We start from the raw sequence: 20426 nt of genomic DNA on the forward strand, positions 1-20426 counted from the left end.
GAACGCACGGTAGATTTATCATGTTATGACACATTAAATCAAACAGAATGTGCTGAGCGTCTACTTTTCCACCAGCGAATCATCAGACTTGGTTGTCTTAAATGCCGATTTATTGACGAATGGCCTCAAACCATTGCCCTCTTAAGACCATCGTAAAACTGAAATACAAAAGAAAGAAAACACCGCGTGAAACGATCGTTAGCTTGTAGCATGTTGGCTAACGTCACTTCGACACGTAAATAAAATGAACATACAATCGTCTCGTGCTGAGTAAAACACTTACACCAAGCATCCACAGGAGGGCGGGCTTAACCATTAAATAGAAAATGACGTTTCAACACGAACCAAAGAGGGCAGAACAAGAACACATCAGAAAATCAAATGAATGAGAATTATACCATCCGTCCGTCCCTACCGCTTGTCCGCACAGGCATCGCGGACATGTCGGAGCCTATCCCAGCTGTCATCGGGCAGTAGGCGAGTAGAGTTCAAGCATCTTGCGGTCTTGTTCACGAGCAAGGGCAGGATAGACCGCGAGATGGGTGATGCTACAAGCGGCCAAAATGGGTACACCCTGTGTCTCTCGGTTGGCCTGCGAACGCCTTGGGATCGATTCCCCGGGATGAGCTGGACAAAAGGGGAGGAGGATGGGCGCCCGTCCTAAAGGTGCTGCCCCCAGATTTAAGTGATAGAAGATGGATGGGAAAATAATAATGGGAATTGTCTTTTAATTTTTTATTGTTTTTATGTATTTTTCACAACAGGATATGCATAATAAATTAAACAGAAGAATAACGCATGGTGAATTAATCATAATAGTAATAGTGAAAGAATGAAAAGAACGTATGGTAAATGAATCGGAATAATAATAATAACGCATGGTAAATTAAACAGAATAATAACGCATGGTAAATCAAACCAAAGAATAATGCATGTGAATAACTTTGAATGCATGATAAATTAAACAGAATAATATAAATGCATGGTCAATAACATGATTTATGGTCAATAGAACTTTAAATAATCAAATCAGAATATTTGTACTGAGACCACCAGCAACTTGGACTCATCGAGAGTCATTCCACACCCGGACACCATCACGGCAGGCTGCCACTCCAGATGCAAGACTCACTGAGAGTCATTCCACACCCGGACGCCATCACGGCAGGCTGCCACTCCAGATGCAAGACGCACTTTGATTGGATAACGCGCCGTGGGCATCTTACACACAAAGCTGTTGAGTCGCACGCAGGACATCTTTCTCCATTTGCCAGTCTGAAAGTCAAAATCAGATGATTTCAAACAGTTGGGCAGGTGTTGACAAATAACCGCACCCACCTGGCTCAACGTGGCCACGCAATTCTCCAACAGGCGGGCAGGATCTCCCTTAGCCCAGTTGGTGAAGGTCACCTTCTGGCGGTCCGACCACATGAATCTGCCCTTGACGACCAGGTCGTTCAGTCCGGTCCACGCGTCGCCCGTGCCTGCAGAGGACAGACAGCAACAGAGCTCTCATGCGCTTCCCAGATATCGAGTAGTTGTGACGGAAGACCGTCGGGCGTTGGCGCACGCACCAAAGTTCATGGCTTCTTGCAGCCAATCTCGCTCCGCCTCGGAGCGTATGGACACCAGTTCGGCACAGACGCTCCTGCAGGCGTGTTGAGCACCGTACCACGTCTTTTGATCATCCAAACGTTTGTAGCAGAAGCCCGCAAACTCCTCCCAGTCAGGTCCCAAGCATCTGGGCTCTGCACGCAAGATGCCGTCACATCAAGTGTGAAATGCCTTCTATTCTGGACATTCTACTCACCGTTCTCAGCAAAGGCGTAAGAAGCCGTTTTGCCATCGTATCTGCAGACAGTAAAGTGAGAATGAGCCGGGCCTCTATGAGCCGACTCGGCGGTGAGAGCTGACCACTCACTCAACTAAAGTGATCCCGTTCTCGGTGTAGATGAGGTCGGCGTTTTGTGGCGGCGCCTTCAGCAAAGTCACAGCTCCTCCGATCTCGTTCCGAATGATACCCGCGTGAATAGCGGCCGTGCAGATGTTTGAGTCCTGCACTCAGAAAACGTCTCAGACAAAGCCGCCGGAGGGTCGTTCAGTATTTACATACCTGGTTGTAGATCGATGTTCCGTAGACAATGTGGGGGGCTTTGCCGCAGCCCGGTGGGCAGAGGACCCTGCGGAAGACAACGTGGGAGTTGGGAGGGGAGGCTTCACCGCCAAGAAACGTCATGTCGGGTCTGACTCACGTCTTTGAACTGGCGAACTTGGTGAGGCTTTTGAAATTGCTGGCACAGGTGATGTCTGAGGGTCAAAAGGGCAAATCAAAGCACATTTGAAGCTGGTTTCCTCACAGCGCTCAGAGCGGCCGAGTGTTTGACTCACGAGCGGTGTCGTCAACGGCGCACCCCAAGACATCAAAGCGAAGGCCGACATTCAATCTGTAGTCGACTGGCAGGAGGCGGACATACTGGGTGAACACAGGCGTGGCTAGTAGACGAGTCCCCAAACCAAACTAGAAACAGAGCACGTGCATGTTTGCAATGACAAGAGCATGGGTTGCCTGACCGGCCGGCTGCTTACCTGCCCGTCTGGGTGGGTATACCAAGTCTTTCCGTCAATGCTGATCTGCATCTCAAGTACGGTGTACCGTTTCCTAACGTCTGTATTACAGCTCTGGGTCACGAGGGCTGTCACCTTTTTCCTCTGACCGAGGTTCACCTGGATCCAGCTGCCGGCTGAACGAGGAAGGCATTACATTGCATGGGACACCAAATTACACACAAATAAGGTCGGCTTTTTTAACTGCTTTTTTAACTAACACTTTTCGCTCAGTAACCAGCACCCGCTGCCTCCGAGATGCGCTTTGTGAAGTTTGTCCTTCATCACAAAGGAAGAGGCTGAAAAGGCAGAGTCTGCGATGCTCCCGTCAGTTGTCAGACTGTCAAGACACACTGAGGAAAGACAAACGTTAGTTACATTGAAGGGATGCTCAGTTGACACACATTCAATGATCTGGACACCCGTCCCTTGCCGAAGCTCTTTCTGGGCACAACAGTAAGTGTCGGGATGTGAAGCCCACCTGTCTCTTCACAGCTGTAGACAATGTGCAAGTATATGGAGGAGACACCAGGGCAGGAATCTGAATCCGAAAGGTAAATGGTGCAAACATGATCGTTGTCACACAGTGTCTTGTAGAAAGAGAGGTCCACCGTGCACGTCCCTGCAAGTTACAACACACCGGCACCCGTTTGACACATGGGCACTTCTGATTTTGTTAAGGAATCAAGGTATTTTCAATTGATATCAATCACGTGTCAATCAATCACGTGTCAATCGCAGGCCATTTTGATAATGAGTTCCAACACTTGTGAAAACGCAGCTACAGAAATGCTAAAGCTCGCATTCCTTCAGTCTGACCAACGCGGCTCCAGAACGCCAAGCCAAAGTCAAGGTCGCCACTCATGGATCCTTTTGTCTTACCATCTGTTGCGTTGCCATTTGGACAGACATCGCTACGCCTCCGCCCGTAGAAGGCTGACCGGATCCGGATGACTCGTTCTTCGGGACATTCAAGGGTTTTCCAATCTCCTTGGCAGACAATCTTTTTCATATAGCCTGTGAGAGCACAACCTTGTTCTCTCTCTCTCTCTCTCTCGCTTCTCTTCACAAAAAACATTCACGGCAACTTACCGTCCTGTAGCGGCAGGGGTTTTGACGGTTTTCCTACAAGCGGGAACACGGATGGGGATGTCATGACACACGTGATGAGGGTCAGCGGAGCATCGCATCTCACCTTTTCCTCTTTTCTTGCACACGTAGCCATTCGTGTTGTCGCACGCGTCGACGTTCCAGTGGCCGCTGCCGGTGAGGAAGGAAAGACATTTGCCCCCATCGGTGTCACCTGGAGGGAGAACATCTGAGACCTAAGCGCCGGTCCATTTCTCCAAACTGCAGCCGACAAACATCCACGCCCGACCTGCACTGAAGTGGACGTCAGAGAAGGGGTCATCCCACTTGCCGCCGTCAAGCTCGATCGTTTCATTGGCGCCCAACGACAAAGCGGGACCGGTCTCCAGAGCCTTGAAGTAACCTAACAATATGGAGCACAATGGTCATTCAGAAATGCGCCTGGAGAGAGAACATCTGACATCTAAGCGCCGGTCCATTTCTCCAAACTGCAGCCGACAAACATCCACGCCCGACCTTCACTGAAGTGGACGTAAGAGAAGGGGGATCCGTCAGCCCACTTGCCGCCGTCAAGATCGATCGTTTCATTGGCGCCCAACCACAAAGCGGGACCGGTCTCCAGAGCCTTGAAGTAACCTAACAATATGGAGCACAATCGTCATTCGGAAATATACCTCAAGGGAGCAGAATGGCCAAAGACAGATGCCAGGCATAATCGACAAATGGCCAGCCTACCGTGTACAAAGTTCTGCTCGTGCGAGTCGGTGATGCTGAGCAGGTTCCCTTTCTGCCGCTGGCAGTCGTCTTGGGCCTCGTTCCAGGTCTTGGGCTTGCGGTTGATCAGGTAGCAGAAGTCGCTGGAGGGGTCGTCCAGCCACCAGCCGCATTTGTCAGTCCAGCCTGCGAGCGAGACGGACGGCGGCGGTGCCGGACGCCCACCTGGCAGCTGTCGAGGCCCTCCGTGCTTGGCTGCAGGGACGCGGGGCCAAATATGAGCATCGCGACACACCGTGTGTGGGAAATGAGTGTTTGGGACCTTTTGGACCTTTTTTGCAGAAGAATGGCCTGGTGGAATTCCGGGTGACATCATGGAGCTTTCCATTAGATGCCAGTCGTTTACAGTCCATGGAGGGGGCGCTGTCCCACTCGCTGTAGTCCTGCATGCCAAGCCACAACGTTATATGGTTGCAATCTATCCTCGTCACGTGACATTCTCGGTGCAACTTATTGACATGATTCATCTTTAGACTGCCATCATCAACTTACATGATATTTTCCGTTCACCCCCATCCTTTGTCCCACAAGAGGCATCATTGCTGATTGCTTGTGAGCTTGAGGAAAGGAAACAGAGTTTTTGAACCATCAGCGCCAAGCCCGTTGAATGTGATCAGGGACCACCTCCGCCCTCGTCGATACGCGTTGGTGCTCACCTGCCAAAAACTGGGCCTCGCCATCTGAGTGGGCGCTGGCCAGGTGACCTCCCCACACACGGCAGAAATCTTCAGCTTCATCGCAGTCTTTTAGCATTTCCTCGTAACGATAGCAGTAATCGCCATACAGGAAGTGGCCATCGTCGCAGGAGGAAGCTGAAGCCGCAAACAACATTTTGTAGCAAACCATGAGGGGATGGTGAAAGTGCAAACAAGCGCACTGCAACTCACTTGCCACGAGAGCAGAACCCCCTTTGGGTAAACACCTCTCTTTATCCGGGCAGACTGTAAACAAAGGCCCAGTTACGTTTTTCTCCTCTCAACGGCATCATTACGTCGGATGCTCAGGCTTACAGTCCACCGGCCGCATGCACATGTACGCCAACGAGGAAGCGCAGGAGCCAGATCTCCACTTGCCAGGCTGCCTCCAAGCCCCTTGGTTGACGTAGACGCAGGAGGCAACGTCGGTGCTGTCGAGACAAGTCGCGAGAGACCCACGACCGACAATGGGCCGAGATGGAAGATTGGGCATGTTTTCCTTCTCTCGAGTGCCCTTAACAAGGAAAGCATGCAAAGTTGAGATTTCTTACCTCCCAGGTTGATTTGAGGCCCAGTTGGTGAGTGTCAGCATCTTGCCGTCAGACCAAGTCAGGTTTCCGCCCACAAAGTCACACCAGACGTCGTCGCAATTCTGGGCCGCGAGAACAAAAAACGATCAAGGCGGTCGCTCCAAGAGTCCACGGCCGCCAGTGCGTGCGTCTCACCAGAGTGGAGAGTCCCAGCCAGAAGGGGGTCTTCTTGCCCATGGCGTCCTTCACAAAGTCTTCCTCGGCCGAGGAGGTGATGGAGACCAGGTCGCCGCCCTGCCAGACGCAGTCTCGACGGGCCCCCAGCCAACCGTTGGGGGCCTCCACCTTCTTGTAGCACCAGTATTCGTACTCGAGCCATCCGGGATCACAGAGCTTGGCTGAGGGCACAATTTGCGGATCAGGCGGACACATTTGGCATATGACGACAAGACGGTGTGACTTGAGCGCCCCGCTGCAACTTCTTTTTGCCAAGATCAACGGAGCAGGACATTTACTGGCCGTTGCAAGTGTGTGTTGTTTGAGGCGTATACATTGCGACGCACAGTTCAAGGCGACTTACCATGGAGAGGAAACGGCGAAGGTGCCGTCACTCCTGCAAGAGCAAAGACAGACGTCAACGCGTGATGACAGCCGGTGGAGCGTCACATCTCATTTACCCTTTTTCGTTTTCTTGCACATGTAGCCTCGCATGTGGGAGCACCTGTCGGCCTTCCAGTCGCCGCTGCCGGTGAGGAAGGAAAGACAGGTTTCCCGAGAGCTGGCATCGGCGTCACCTGGGGGGAGACAAGACCTAAGCGCTCCTCCGTTCCTCCAAACGACAGACGTGCTTCCGGACCGACCTGCGCTCGAGCGGATGTAAGCGAACGGGGATCCGTCAGTCCATTTGGTGTCGTCTTCAGTGATAGAGGTGTTAGCACCCAACCACAGAGAGGGCGCGTTTGCCAGAGCCTTGATGTAACCTTTGGAGCCGAGGCAAACAACGAACGGTTGGAAACGGCTTTCAGAGAGACACTTTACTCAGCGGCTCATTGAGCTTTGTGCTCGAGCCCATACTTTGCTTGAATGTGTTTTTGCTTTCCGAAAACGAGCGGTCGTGGCCGCCAATATGTTGTCCTCAAGCCAGCACACAGAACAAACGTATTGTGAGGTTTTGTTGGGAACGTCTTGGCAGAATGCCCTTTCGGAAAATGTTCCAACTCCCGAGAGGGCCATTCGTCCGCACGCTAAATTATCCCTACGGCAAAGGTCCGTCCGCTAAATTATCTAACAATCGCCTGTTTGTAACGTCTCCAATCAATCCCAATGCGGCACATTGCCCAACCGGGGAACGACAGAATTTATTCATTCATGAGTGGACACAAAGGAATGGCCAGCCTACCGTGTACAAAGATCTGCTCGTGAAAGTCGGTGATGCTGCTCAGGTGTCCTTCCAGCCGATGGCAGTCGTCTTGGGCCTCCTTCCAGGTCTTGGGCTGGCGGACGATCAGGTAGCAGAAGTCGTCGGTGGGGTTGTCCAGCCACCAGCCGCATTGGTCAGTCCAGTCTGCGAGCAGACAGACGAAGGCGCTTGAGAGCACAGCGGCGCGCGGGCGGGCGGGCGACAGCAGACGGCGTGCAGACGGCAGTGCCAGACGCTCGCCCACCTACCCGGTTGGCCAACAAATGGTGGCAGCTGCCGAGGTCCTCCGCGCTTGGCTGCAGGAAAGGGCAGGAGAGCGTCAAATATGAACAAAGGTGTGGCGTGACAAAAGAGAGCGCTCGGAACGTTTGCACCTGTTTTGCAGACAAATGGCCGCGTTACTGTGCAGAGGCAGGAACTGAGCTCCCCAAGAGCAGTTGGGAACGCGCAGTCTCCCACGGTGTTATTCTTCAACGCTTGGTAGTCCTGTGAACAACATGAGTGTTGGAACCCCCCCTTTTTGGTAGGGTAGAAAACTGTTTTTTGAGTGCTGACTCCGAATCATTAACTGCTCTCCCCTCTTACCTTTTTTGTGCAAATGTGGCCAAGAATCTGTTTATACACAACCTTGTAAGACATGGACCCCTATGCACTGACTAAACAGTTTGCAGAGTCGACCCCGGAACCTGTTCACCCCACTCCCCATCCCCTGCTTTGGAGCAATAAGGGTCTTCGAGGAGGTAAAAAAGTCAGCATGATGGGTTTCTCTGCTCTCAAGCTGTGTTAGTCTTACCTTAAAAACCTTTCCGACAGTTCCGGCAGCAACTTCCGGCCGAACTCTGACGAAGGTGGAAGTTGCTGCCGAAACTATCTGAAAGGTTTTTAAGAGAAGACAAATTTCGACTTTCCCAGCTAAGCTTACTTTTTCAAAGGCCTTAAGCATTTCACTTACAAATTCTGTTCCGTCACTCCACTCGACCTTCTTGCGTCCCACAAAAGATGAATGTTGGGTGTACGAGTGACCTTGAGGAAAGGGCAAGAAGCGTTTCAGCCAAATGATGCCTGTTGTCATGTTTTGTGGGGACGACGACGAGGGATGCATATCATTAGAATGAACATTCCTTTTCGATGCTGATGTTTATCAATAGCGTTCTCCATACTTTATACCACATGTGTCAAACTCAAGGCCCGGGGTCCAGATACTTTTTATTCTTTAATATTTGACCAGTTTTTACTCGTCCGATTTGAAACCGAGTTATATGTCAGTTTGTTTTGTAGCTTTTACTGTATATGAGGTGCTCATACATGTATTTGGGTTGACGGTCGGAATGGCCCTCCGAAAGAAGCTATGACTACAATTTGGCCCGTGAAAAAAATTGAGTTTGACACCCCTGCTTTTTACTGTATGTAATTTGAAGATGTGATGAGAGATCAAATATTTTTACAGCTCTTGTATTTTACTGTGGGGGGCATAACAACAAACTGTGCTCAGTGCCAATGTACACGTCGTGCAACAAGTCATCTTTATCTTTTAGCGAGAGTGAATGGGGATTCTTTGGTGGCTGTACAGAAAAAAAACAATAAAGGCCAGATATATTAGCGCAGTTCACGACAACACAGCAAGGCCTAACGATAGACTATAGCATGGTTAATTAAAAGCGCTGCAAGGATTCGTTGAAGATGCGGTGTTTGTGTTAGCGTTAGCCGCGCCGCGACAAACATAGCAAGCCTACTTACCTTGACTAAAGCACGGTTAATTAAAAGCGCTGTGCGAATTCGTCGAAGATGCGGAGTTTGTGTTAGCATTAGCCGCTCCACGCAAAGCGTCAAACACTGGGCGGTCTTTTAGCTTTATCCCATGAGCGAGAGCACTGTAAGCTAATGCTTCGTAGGGTTGCGTGTGTTTCTCCTAACCCCCTTGGTAGCAACTACTTTGACAAACGGTGCAGTGAGTTGTCTGTCACTTTAATGAAGCTTTTTATTATTCAGCTATTTATTTCCTTATTATTTGATCTACGTTAAATGTTTGTGGTATTGTTCGTAGAGAATCTTTGTGCTAGCGGTCCGCGGTATGCATCCCTACTAACGACTGCTGCGGTTCGTCTTGGTGCTCACCATACACAAATTGGGCCTCTTCCTTGGAGTGGATGCTGGCCAGGTGGCCTCTCCGAGACCGACAGAACTTCTCGGCTTCCTCCCAACTTTTGGCCTCACCCTCGTAATGATAGCAGTAATCGTTATACAGTAAGTCGCCACCGCTGCAGTCGGAAGCTGAGGCCACAAAGAAAACATTTAGTAGGAAACAAGCTGGTGACTGTGGATAAAGACGCGACTCACTCTTCACTGCTTTGAAGGCATAACCTTTGCGGGCACACGTCCGCCCAGCCGGGCATTCTGGGGAGGGGGAAAAAAAAAACGTTTACAATCGCGCTTTTCTCCTTCCAAGGGCAACACGGACGTGCAGTGCAGGCTTACTCAGCGGCCGCTCGCAAACGTACGCCAGCGAGGAAGCGCAGGAACCAGACATCCACTTGCCAGACTGATCATGAGTGCCTTGTTTGACGTAGGCACAGGAGGCGACGTCGGTGCTGTCGGGAGAAGTTGTGTAAGGTGGGACACATAACCAAACTGGAAGATTGGGCATGTTTGTTTCTCTCGAGCGGCATCAACGTGTGCCCACGACTGCATGTTGTGACTTCATTCTTACCTCCCAGGTTGATCTGAGGCCCAGTTGGTGTGTGTCAGCGTCTCGCCGTCGGACCAAGTCAGGTTTCCGTCTTCAAAGCGACACCAGATGTCATCGCATTTCTGGGGAGGAAAACCAAAAAAAATCAAGCTCGTCTGCAGAGCCGCCGCTTGTGCTCACGTCTCACCAGATTGGAGAGTCCCAGCCAGAAGTGGGTCATCATGGTCTTCTTCACAAAGTCTTCCTCAGCCGAGGAAGAGATGGAGAGCAGGTCCCCGCCCTCCCAGACGCAGTGATGATGGGCCCCCAGCCAACCGTTGGGGGCCTCCACCTTCTTGTAGCAGCTGGCATCGTACTTGAGCCATCCCAAACCACAGATGTTAGCTGAGGGCACAATTTGGGGATCGAGCGGGCGGACAGATCAGAGCACACTGATTGGCTGAGAATACAGTTAAGGAATAATCTACTCAATCAGCTTCAAGGAATGTTTCGCAGAACATTTTGCGCAATGGAACGGCAGCTCAAAAACAAAACTAAAGTGATCATTGTCGCCGTGCGTTCGCATTCCAAGCTCTACCTATCGCCAGATAAAACAAACCGGGAGCCGGCTTGGAGGACTTTGAGCGAGGAACTTGGCACCAGCGGTATGTTGACTTTTTTCAGCTATTGGGAGCATTGTTACGTTCCCATATTGCGAATTGCCAGCCACTCCGGCCAATTGTCTGACAATTGAAAAATTTGCATTGTTGTTCAATAAATATTCAAGTGAATAAGTTCCAATCGATGCACTTCTATTGACACCGTCAACTGCTTTTGGAAAGGTAACATTACATTTTGGAAGCAATTTGCCCAACGCTGCAAACCGTGGCCGAGGGAGGCGGGCACTGAGTCAAGAGGCGGAGACCAAAGATGCGTTTTAAGATGAGTCTTTTGAAAATGGAGAAAACAAATCCAACTCGGCTGATCTGCCAAATGCGAAATGTCACATTTTGTTCTTGTGACAGTCATTGGACACTTTGTAAGTTTGACATGACCCGACCAACCAATTTTTTATTAAAAAATGCAAACATTAGGTGAACATTTGTTATCTACAATTTTTTTTTTTCGGTTGAGAAGCATTTTTTTGTCTGGCATCTTTTCAACACAGAGTTTACGGCGACTTACCGTTGTTGTCCGAAGGCGCCATAGCATCTGCCACTCCTGCAAGAGGAAACGCAAAGACGGACGTCAACGCGCGATGACGGTCAGTGGAGCGTCACTTCCTCCTTACCTTTTGCTCTTTTCTTGCACATGTAGCCACTCTTGTGGTCGCACGCGTCGGCTTTCCAGTCGCCGCTGCCGGTGAGGAAGGTAAGACATTTCTCGTCGTTGCCGTCATCTGGAGGGAGACCAGATCTAAGCGTTCCTGCGAACTGCAGCCGACATACATGCTTTCAGACTGACCTTCAAATTCTTTGATTTTCTTGAACAGTGAGCCGTCAGTCCACTTGGTGTCATCATCGTCAAATGGGCTTTTGACGCCCAACCACAGAGGGGCATCGTCATCATTCAGCGCCACAGCCTTGATGTAACCTTTGGATCAAAGGAGAACGTCTCTCCGGACCACACTTGCAATACAACTCGATGGGTGTGGCGCATTTCACGACAGCTGCAGCCGTTGTGAAATGCACTACGCATTGGATAACAATACTGCAACAAAGACGGTGAAAATGATTCCACACAAAAAAAAAGCAGCAAAGCAACTCTTGCCATCCACACGATGTGGGCCTGCCTTCTTTTGCTCCAACGATGGGCACGCCGCTTTTGAAGACGGCGTCTGTAGTGTTGCCGTTTTTCTCGTACAACTTACAAGAGTAGCAGTAAGAATCTTTTCATCTCAGGTTCACTGTAACCTCCTCCTCATCCATTTTCTTCTCATTATATTCCTACGAATTGGAAAACAACGAATGGCCAGCCTACCGTGTACAAAGGTCTGCTCGTGTGAGCCGGTGATGCTGAGCAGGTTCCCTTCCAGGTGATGGCAGTCTTCTTGGGCCTCCTTCCAGGTCTTGGGCTGGCGGACGATCAGGTAGCAGAAGTCGTCGGTGGGGTTGTCCAGCCACCAGCCGCATTGGACAGTCCAGTCTGCGAGCGAAACGGACGGACGGACGCCGCATGAGCACACAGCGGCGTATCGACGGCCAGTGCCGGACACCCGCCCACCTACCCGGTTGGCCAACCAATGGAGACAGCTGTCGAGGTCTTCCGCTCTTGGCTGCAGGGAAGGGCAAAGTGGGGGGGGGCAAATATGAGCAAACGTGTGCCGCGACAGAGTCCAGAGGGAGCGCTCGGAACGTTTGCACCTATTTTGCAGACAAATGGCCGGTTTACTGTGCAGTTGCAGGAACTGAGCTCCCCAAGAGCAGTTGGGAACACGCAGTCTCCCACGGTGTTATTTTCCCTCTTTTGGTAGTCCTGTGAACAACATGAGCGTGTTGGGACTCTTGACGTGCAGGTTTATTGTTCAAACAAAACACGGCAAACTCTAAAAGTAAAAATATCATAAAAACAACATAAACAAATAGCCCCAAGGCATTGACGCGGTCATAAACCTCCTGTCAATCCCGGCAATGTTCAAATTCACCGCAAGTTTTATAGAGTCCCTCTAGTGGCGTGGAGGGCAAATGACAACAACCCAAAAATAACACTAGAGGACAAAAATACAGAGCCCATTGCGGACCAAGCCCTTCCCCCTGGCTAAGCCTCGGTTCACAACAAAGTGTCCGATCAAACTGTTTTGCGTGCTGTGACAAATCCCCAGCGCACGACGGCGCCGCCATCCTCGTTCAAAATAGTTTGCACAGCGTGTCATCGGGCTGCTCTGCTCTCGCCCTCTTTTAGACATTTCCCCTCTTGAAACCGACATTTCTTTGTCCCCTTGTTGCACATAGCTATTGCAAAATAACTTTCTCAAATGCTTTCAGCATTTCACTTACAAATTTTGTTCCGTCACTCCACTTGTTCTTCTTGAGTCCCAAGAAAGACGAATACGGGCTTTGTCCGTGACCTTGAGCAAAGGCGACAAGACAGCCAAGTCAAGCTTTGTGGGACTGGACGACAGGTGGGCTTCGTGTCGGTGCTCACCATACACAAATCGGGCCTCTTCCTCGGAGTGGACGCTGGCCAGGTGGCCTCCCCGATCGACACAGAATCTCTCAGATTCCTCCCAGCTTTTAGCCGATTTCTCGTAATGATAGCAGTAATCGTCATACAATAAGTTGCCCTCGCTGCAGTCGGAAGCTGAGGCCACAAAGAAAACATTTTTAGTAGGACACACGGCAAGCTGATAAAGATGTGCTGCAACTCACTCGCCACTACAGCAAAACTGTCTTTGCGAGGACACGTAGAGCAATCTGGGGAGGGGGAAAAAAAAAACCGTTTACGATTGCGCTTTTCTCCTTCCAAGGGCAACACGGACGTGCAGTGCAGGCTTACTCAGCGGCCGCTCGCAAACGTATGCCAGCGAGGAAGCGCAGGAACCAGACATCCACTTGCCAGGCTGATCATAAGTGCCTTGTTTGACGTAGGCACAGGACGCAACGTCGGTGCTGTCGGAAGAAGTTGTGTAAGGCGAGACACATAACCAAACTGGAAGATTGGGCATGTTTGTTTCTCTCTCGAGTGGCATCAACTTGTGCCCACGACTGTATGTTGTGACTTCATTCTTACCTCCCAGGTTGATCTGAGGCCCAGTTGGCGTGTGTCAGTGTCTCGCCGTCGGACCAAGTCAGGTTTCCGTCTTGAAAGCGACACCAGATGTCATCGCATTCCTGGGAGGAAAAAAAAACAATCAAGCTCGTCTGCAGAGCCGCCGCTTGTGCTCGCGTCTCACCAGATTGGAGAGTCCCAGCCAGAAGTGGGCCATCATGGTCTTCTTCACAAAGTCTTCCTCGGCCGAGGAAGAGATGGAGAGCAGGTCCCCGCCCTCCGAGACGCAGTGATGACGGGCCCCCAGCCAACCGTTGGGGGCCTCCACCTTCTTGTAGCAGCTGCCGTCGTACTTGAGCCATCCGGGATCACAGCGCTTGGCTGAGGGCACAATTTGGGGATCGAGCGGGCGGACAGATCAGAGCACACTGACGACTGGGAATAGTTTTCCAGTGAGGGATGAGATCTACTCAATTGCTATGTTCATTACGTTACTGTTACTAACAGTGGCAAAGTCATTTTTGCTGCTTGGGCCGTGACGACAGGTCCATGTGAATAATACATTTTTAGCATTTTTCTGTCTCGCATCTTTTAAACGCAGAGTTTATGGCAACTTACCGTCGTCAGAAGACGGCTTAGGTTCTGGCACTCGTGCAAGAGCTTGAAAAGCAAAGAAGCAAAGACAGACGGATGGATGGATGGATGGATGATGGATGGATGTCAACGCGTGATGACGGCCAGTGGAGTGTCACATCTTCTTACCTTCTCCTCTTTTCTTGCACACGTAGCCATTCTTCTTGTCGCACGTGTCGGCTTTCCAGTGGCCGCTGCCGGTGAGGAAGGACAGACATTTCCCCTTGTCGGCGTCACCTGGAGGGAGAAGATAGAAGCGCTGGCCCATTTCTCCAAACTGCAGCCGACAGACATCAGACATGCTTTCAGACCGACCTGCAATCAAGTGGACGTAAGCTATCAGTGATCCATCAGTCCACTTGGCAGCTCCGTCCAGGGGGGTTTTGGCGCCCAACCATAAAGCATCCATCGCCAGAGCCTTGATGAAACCTTTGGATCCAAGGAGACCATGGAACAAGACAAATGATTCACTCAAGCGTCCATTCAATTCGGTTATTAATTACAGTTGCCAATTGTGACTGGGTTCCATTCCGACAATCTTATTGGGACAAAATGATTGACACATTTTACAACCAACCAAAAGACATAGTATTTCAACATCAGAATTTTGTCCTCATTACTCGATATCTGTTTCAAACCGTTTAGTCCTTGAATTCATGCGTGCTTTCAGTGGACCGGTAACGCAATTTACAGCACGGCGCAGGATCCAGTTTGCTGCTCGTAAGGAAGGTCGTGGTAACAACAAAACAGGCTGGTGGCACTTTAAGGCCAGGAACTAACCAAGCCAAAAAAACTTTCAACGTCGGTTAGAACTGCAGAGAGATGGCAAATCCAAAAAAGTACAGAGAGAAGGTATAACAATTGATGGAGGAGCAGGCAGACCGAGTGTGGCGCCTAGACAACGAATACAAACATAGCAATGATTTTTTGGGGGGAAGAAAATAAAGAATGGCCAGCCTACTGTGTACAAAGATCTGCTCGTGAAAATCGGTGATGCTGAGAAGGTTCCCTCCGAAGCGCCGGCAATCATTTTGCGCCTCCTGCCAGGTCTCGGTGGGCTGCCGGTTGATCAGGTAGCAGAAGTCGTTGAAGGGGTCATCCAGCCACCAGCCGCATTTGTCAGTCCAACCTGCGAGCGAGACGGACAGCGCATGAGAGCGCAGTGGCGTGTCGACCTAAGTGCCGGACGCCCGCCCACTTACGCGGTTGGCCAACCAATGGCAGCTGTCGAAGCCCGCCGCGCTTGGCTGCAGGGAAGGGAGGGGGTTGGGGGATATGAGAGCGCAGCGCTTGATGGAACGAGGAGTGAGTGTGCGCGTGTGAGAGTGTGCGCGTGTGAGTTTGGGACCTTTTTGGCACAAAATCCTGCCAGTGGTATATGGGCCATCATTCCGTAACTCAATTCTCCCATTAGAATTTAACAATCCCACTCCATCACGTCGTCTGTTTATCCGGCTGGTGTAGTCCTGCGGATGACATTTTGGACAGGACTTGAGCTTGCTGCATTTGATCTGGTCAGCTTCCCACCACCATCACTCACATGACGGTGTCGCCCTTGTACCTTCTCACATTTAAGATTCACTTTGTCAGTTTCAGTTTATTGGTGGCCAAACACTATGTACATTCAAAAGACGTACATTTTGTGCCCTCCCTGGCACTTTTAAAAACGGTCTCCAAGATGAGAGGTCAGTAGGTCAGGACTTTTACCTGCAAGTCTTGTAAAGTACGAACGTCCTGGATCTTATGGTGCCAGGGACCTGCCAACTCAGCTCGTGCAAAACGCCTTTTTCAAGGGCATTTCACTCACCAAATCTGTTCCGTCACTCCACTCGTAGTTGTTGTTATTCACCTTGAGTCCCACCCATATCCATGCGTAATGCGTGAAATCTTGAGGAAAGGAGAATAAGAGCTTCAGTCCAAGAAGAGCTTCAGCCAACTGATGCCCGTGGTCAAACTTTGCGGGACTGGACGACAAGTGCGCTTCCCCTTGAGGCTCACCCGACATGAATTGGACCTCTTCCTCAGAGTGGACGCTGGCCAGGTGGCCTCCCTTCTTGAGACAGTACCTCTCGCCTTTCACCCAGCCACCGAAGTGATATACATTATCATAGCAAAAATTGCCATACTGCATCCATCCATCGTCACAGTCGGAAGCTGAGGCCACAAAAAAAAAGCAACATTTTGTAGGAAACCATGATGATAAATGCGGTGAAAATCGTGCTACAACTCACTTGTCACTGCAGTAAAACTGTCTTTGGGGGTACACGTCCGCCCAGCTGGGCATTCTGCAAAAAAAATAAAAAAAATAAAACATTTTTGCAATTGCACTTTTCTCTTTTCAACGGCAGCATGACGACGGACGTGCACGCTTACTCAGCGGCCGTTTGCACACGTATTTCAACGGGGAAGTGCAGGAAACAGTCATCCAGGAAAGATGTGACCAAGGAGCCTTGACGTAGGCGCAGGATGCAACCGAGGTGCTGCCGAGAGAATTCGAGTTAAGGCGAGACACACAACCAAAAATGGGCCAAACTGGAAGATTGGGCATGTTTGTTTCTCTCGAGTGACATCAACGTGTGCCCACCTGACAACGACAGCATGCCAAGTTGTGACTTCATTCTTACCTCCTAGGGTGAGCTTTGGCCCAGTTGGTGTATGTCGTCGTCTCGCCGTCGGACCAAGTCAGGTTTCCGTCTTTAAAGTTACACAAGGCTACGTCGCATTTCTGAGTGGGAAAAAAAACATTGAATTTGTCGATCGAGTAGCGCAACAGAGCCCACGGCTGATTGTTCTCGCGTCTCACCAGATTGGAGAGTCCCAGCCAGAAGTCGTTCCACTTCATCATCTTTTGCAGAAAGGCTTGCTCGGCCGAGGAAGAGATGGAGACCAGGTCCCCGCCCTCCAAGACGCAGTGGTGACGGGCCCCCAGCCAACCGTTGGGGGCATCCACCCCCTTGTAGCAGCTGCCTTCGTGCTCGAGCCATCCGAAACCACAGACGTCAGCTGAGGGCACAATTTGGGGATCGAGCGGGCGGACAGATCAGAGCACCCGCGATAGGTGAAATCCGCAAAGTAGTGTCACCCTCTCCCCCTTTAACATAATTTTTTTGTGTATAAATAAATGTATATTAAACCATATAAGTGCATATGTCATCATTCAAACATGAACAGTTTCAAACATGTAAATACTAAATTTTCATTTGGAATTAAAAAAAAAAAAAAATCCGCGATGTACTGCACGAACCGCAATGTAGCGAGCGATTAACTGCACGAACCGCAATGTAGCGAGCGATTACTGTACACGTGTTGCAATTTATGTAGTTCCACACGTGGGCGTTAGGTGGTACTATTGGGGCATCGCAACCAAGTGCACAATCCGGTCTGGGGTGACGACGCCCACCTTCTGGGTTCCAAGACCAAAAGAAACAAAAGCTCGTCTGCCCTTCATTCTCTTGCCTGTCGCCTAATTCTGTTAGCATAAAAGCAGCACTTAGTTTGTTTTGGCTTTGATTTGGATTTGATGCCCACCATTTTTTGAAAATTTCTCTAAATACGACCTGGTAGTTTGAATTCTACAAGTGGGATGAAAGACGGTAATGTTAAGACAATTGAGGGTTTTGTGAAAACCAAAGGTTTTTGCTTTTACGATAACTTATATTAACAAAATAAGTACAAATTGTGAAAACAGTTTCCCTGATAAACATGGATAAATGGGATAATAACACCGACTTTAAGGCTGCTCGTGAGCATTTCTGTATTGATCGATCATGATGAAAATAACGTTTTAGCAACCCTTCGATTGACACGTCATCCAATGAGAATTGGAGCAGCATGAGCATTTTACGTTGATCGCGATCACGAGGAAAGAACGTTTCAGCATCACTTCGACTGACACGTCATCCAATGACAAGAGCAGCATGAGCACTATGTTGATCGATGTCATGATGAAAACAACGTTTTAGCGTCACTTCAATGGACACGTCATCCAATGACAAGAGCAGCACGAGCATTTCTATGTTGATCGATCATGATGAAAATAACGTTTAAGCATCACTTCAACTGACACGTCATCCAAGCATGAGCATTTCTATGCTGATCGATCATGAGGAAAATAACGTCTAAGCATCACCTCAATTGACACGTCATCCAATGATGAGAGCAGCATGAGCATTTCTATGTTTTAGCATCACTTCAATTGACACGTCATCCAATGTAAGAAGCGCAGCATGAGCATTTTTATGTTGCTCGATCATGATCAGAATAAAAAGTGCAACTTATTAACACTTGGTTTTACGATGCCGATAACGGGATAACTTGTTTTGATTTTGTTCATTTCGGCAAATGCAACACGCTTATTACAACTTTACATCCTGCAAAGTGGGCTCATTATTAACTTGTACACTGGCTGCTCTCGTCCAAGGCACTGTCGACATCTGCTGGCGATTTCGCCTTATTACACTCATTCTCAAGGTTGATATTTTGTGAACTGCATTAGACATCTCTACCCAATGTATTGAAAATAATAATAATAATATGGCGCTGAGCCACGATATGATAAGGTCGGCGTTCAATTGACTCAACGGTAGTAGCTGATCATTTCAAAGTAAAGTTGCTCCCATGCTCTCGTGACAGAACAGTAACCCACGAAGCCGGTGTATGACATAAAAATGACCAAAAAGGACACATCAGCCGCCAAATGATTCTTGAAATAATGACACGGGGCTTCTTAACAATCCAATGATGGCTCAATGATACATTATGAGAAAGTAAAAAAAATACGCCTGGCTGCACTCTACGCGCAGCACAAAGCCATCCAATTTGCAATCAAGTGAGGAAAGTTTCTGACCTGTAGTGCACGTCCAGTGGATACTGATCAAGATTACAAAGCAGGTAAGTCGCTCCCACATGTTTAGTGGCGAAGAGACATTCCCCAAACTCACGAAGTCATTGAAAGTAGAAGAGACCGTCCGCAAACTCACAAAGTCACCGAAAGTAGGTGAATTAAGTCAAAACGGCCAAATGATGAACAAAGCTCAAACGACTTGTTTGACTACCCCCAAGACAGGCCGCGCCCACGCGCTATGTGACCGTCACACACGTCACAAAGCCTGCAAGCACACGGACGCTTTCATTTCTTTGACATTCGTAAATGGTCTTTATTTCCTACACTTGAACAACAACCAGCGAATCATTCTAATAATCAATTACACCCAACTTTCTTGAGTAAGGCGTTAGCCCTTCAGGGAATGCTAGTAAAGCATCAAGTTGGTTGGCTTTCGACAAGTCATAACAGCAGTTTTACAAATCTGCCATGAATGAAAAATATACTCCAGGCAGTTAGGATCCTGAACTCTCTCCCCCCCTTCTGCGTAGCGTGCTGTACTTTTGCGCTATATTCTGACTGCTCTACGCACGCTTGCTCCATTTTTGCTCCTCTTATTTATTGTTATTTGTTTATTTACTATTTATTCAGCACTCTTATTTAGTCATTGTTTGTGGCTTGTTGTTGTTTTTTTGTGTTGTTTACTTGTATGTATATTGTGTACTATGTCTTGTCACCGTGGGATAGTGGGAACCTAATTTCGATTTCTTTGTGTGTCTTGGCATGTCAAGAAATCGACAATAAAGCAGACATTGATTTAATAAGGCTAGCATCATTCAGAGGAGCCTGCTCCTCCTCAAGTGTGGGACCAATAGACTGCTAAATGCCATCAACCTGTACAACTCCTCACTTGGGGGAAGGAGGCAATAGGAACAGGGACAAGGGGAGACCTAATCGGCGGAACCCAGTGCAAGAACTAACACTTTATTACTTGAAAATTCATCTTGTTTGTCCTTATATTTACTTCATCACGCAACGCATGTTGAAAGGCAACCAACTTGATGCCAAGTCATTAAGGATTGCGGCCTTTTGGCTATTTTTCCAACCAATGTGCACTCGTTTGTCGGAGCAAATTTCTCATGGGAAGCGCGTAGCAACTGAGTTATGATTATTTCTGTACCCAAGACGTTTCATTTCTTCCGGTCTCGATGTTTGAATGCTCTCCCCGTGCTTGCGTGGGCTTTAACCGACTCAAGTATTTTCAGATTTTTCAGAGAGACCCTTTGCGTATTTCCACCCTACCCCTACAAAAAATAAAAGAATCATAGCTATGCCAGTGCAATTGCTGCTACCACTACTACTGAGGTTAACTGGCACGACTAACAGGACACAGTTGTCGCCAAGTTTCAGCTCACCGGTAACAAAAAGTAGTTCTACTAGTGCACAGAAACGTCAGAGGGTAGTGCGGAATTACTCAAAGACAGTC

At 49.2% G+C, this 20426-nt stretch overlaps 1 protein-coding gene across 4 annotated transcripts; it reads right to left on the reverse strand.

Moving 5' to 3' along the window:
* Positions 1–720: 720 nt before the first annotated feature.
* LOC148403616 (lymphocyte antigen 75-like) lies at positions 721–20426 on the reverse strand. 4 transcript variants are annotated; one of them, XM_088371837.1, is made up of 61 exons: positions 18965–20426; positions 16922–17121; positions 16743–16843; positions 16492–16598; positions 16350–16403; positions 16117–16272; positions 15926–16005; positions 15467–15584; positions 15321–15365; positions 15080–15247; positions 14434–14547; positions 14248–14355; positions 14104–14145; positions 13670–13866; positions 13507–13607; positions 13273–13385; positions 13146–13190; positions 12922–13077; positions 12774–12844; positions 12141–12252; positions 12005–12052; positions 11758–11922; positions 11242–11370; positions 11069–11176; positions 10963–10998; positions 9986–10182; positions 9820–9920; positions 9588–9700; positions 9450–9506; positions 9228–9383; positions 8065–8135; positions 7487–7598; positions 7361–7408; positions 7092–7256; positions 6553–6672; positions 6370–6486; positions 6273–6305; positions 5888–6090; positions 5714–5814; positions 5478–5593; positions 5355–5408; positions 5124–5279; positions 4960–5024; positions 4730–4850; positions 4429–4662; positions 4210–4329; positions 3983–4096; positions 3800–3907; positions 3697–3729; positions 3487–3621; positions 3086–3226; positions 2826–2957; positions 2587–2741; positions 2389–2518; positions 2253–2307; positions 2114–2180; positions 1922–2055; positions 1811–1851; positions 1575–1748; positions 1339–1484; positions 721–1275 (listed from the first exon to the last, which is right to left on the reverse strand). In XM_088371837.1, the coding sequence occupies exons 1-61, from the start codon at positions 19023–19025 to the stop codon at positions 1129–1131; spliced, it is 6807 nt and encodes a 2268-aa protein (XP_088227963.1). In that variant the 5' UTR covers positions 19026–20426; the 3' UTR covers positions 721–1128. The 4 variants fall into 4 exon arrangements, with proteins under 4 accessions (XP_088227963.1, XP_088227944.1, XP_088227954.1 ...); XM_088371818.1 differs by having other exon boundaries at positions 7361–7598; XM_088371828.1 differs by having other exon boundaries at positions 4739–4850; positions 7361–7598; positions 18965–19192.

This window comes from Syngnathus floridae, chromosome 1, assembly GCF_059516105.1.
Source record: "Syngnathus floridae isolate MCC-2025c chromosome 1, RoL_Sflo_1.0, whole genome shotgun sequence".
NCBI classification, from domain to species: Eukaryota; Metazoa; Chordata; class Actinopteri; order Syngnathiformes; family Syngnathidae; genus Syngnathus; species Syngnathus floridae.

Coding starts and splice junctions, on each gene's coding strand:
- LOC148403616 (XM_088371818.1), bottom strand. CDS start 19,025: ATGTGGGAGCGACTTACCTGCTTTGTAATCTTGATCAGTATCCACTGG. Junction 16,404..16,491: donor CGTGTGCAAACGGCCGCTGA/GTAAGCGTGCAC, acceptor TTTTTTTTGCAG/AATGCCCAGCTGGGCGGACG. Junction 5,815..5,887: donor GGCTGGGACTCTCCACTCTG/GTGAGACGCACG, acceptor CTCGCGGCCCAG/AATTGCGACGACGTCTGGTG.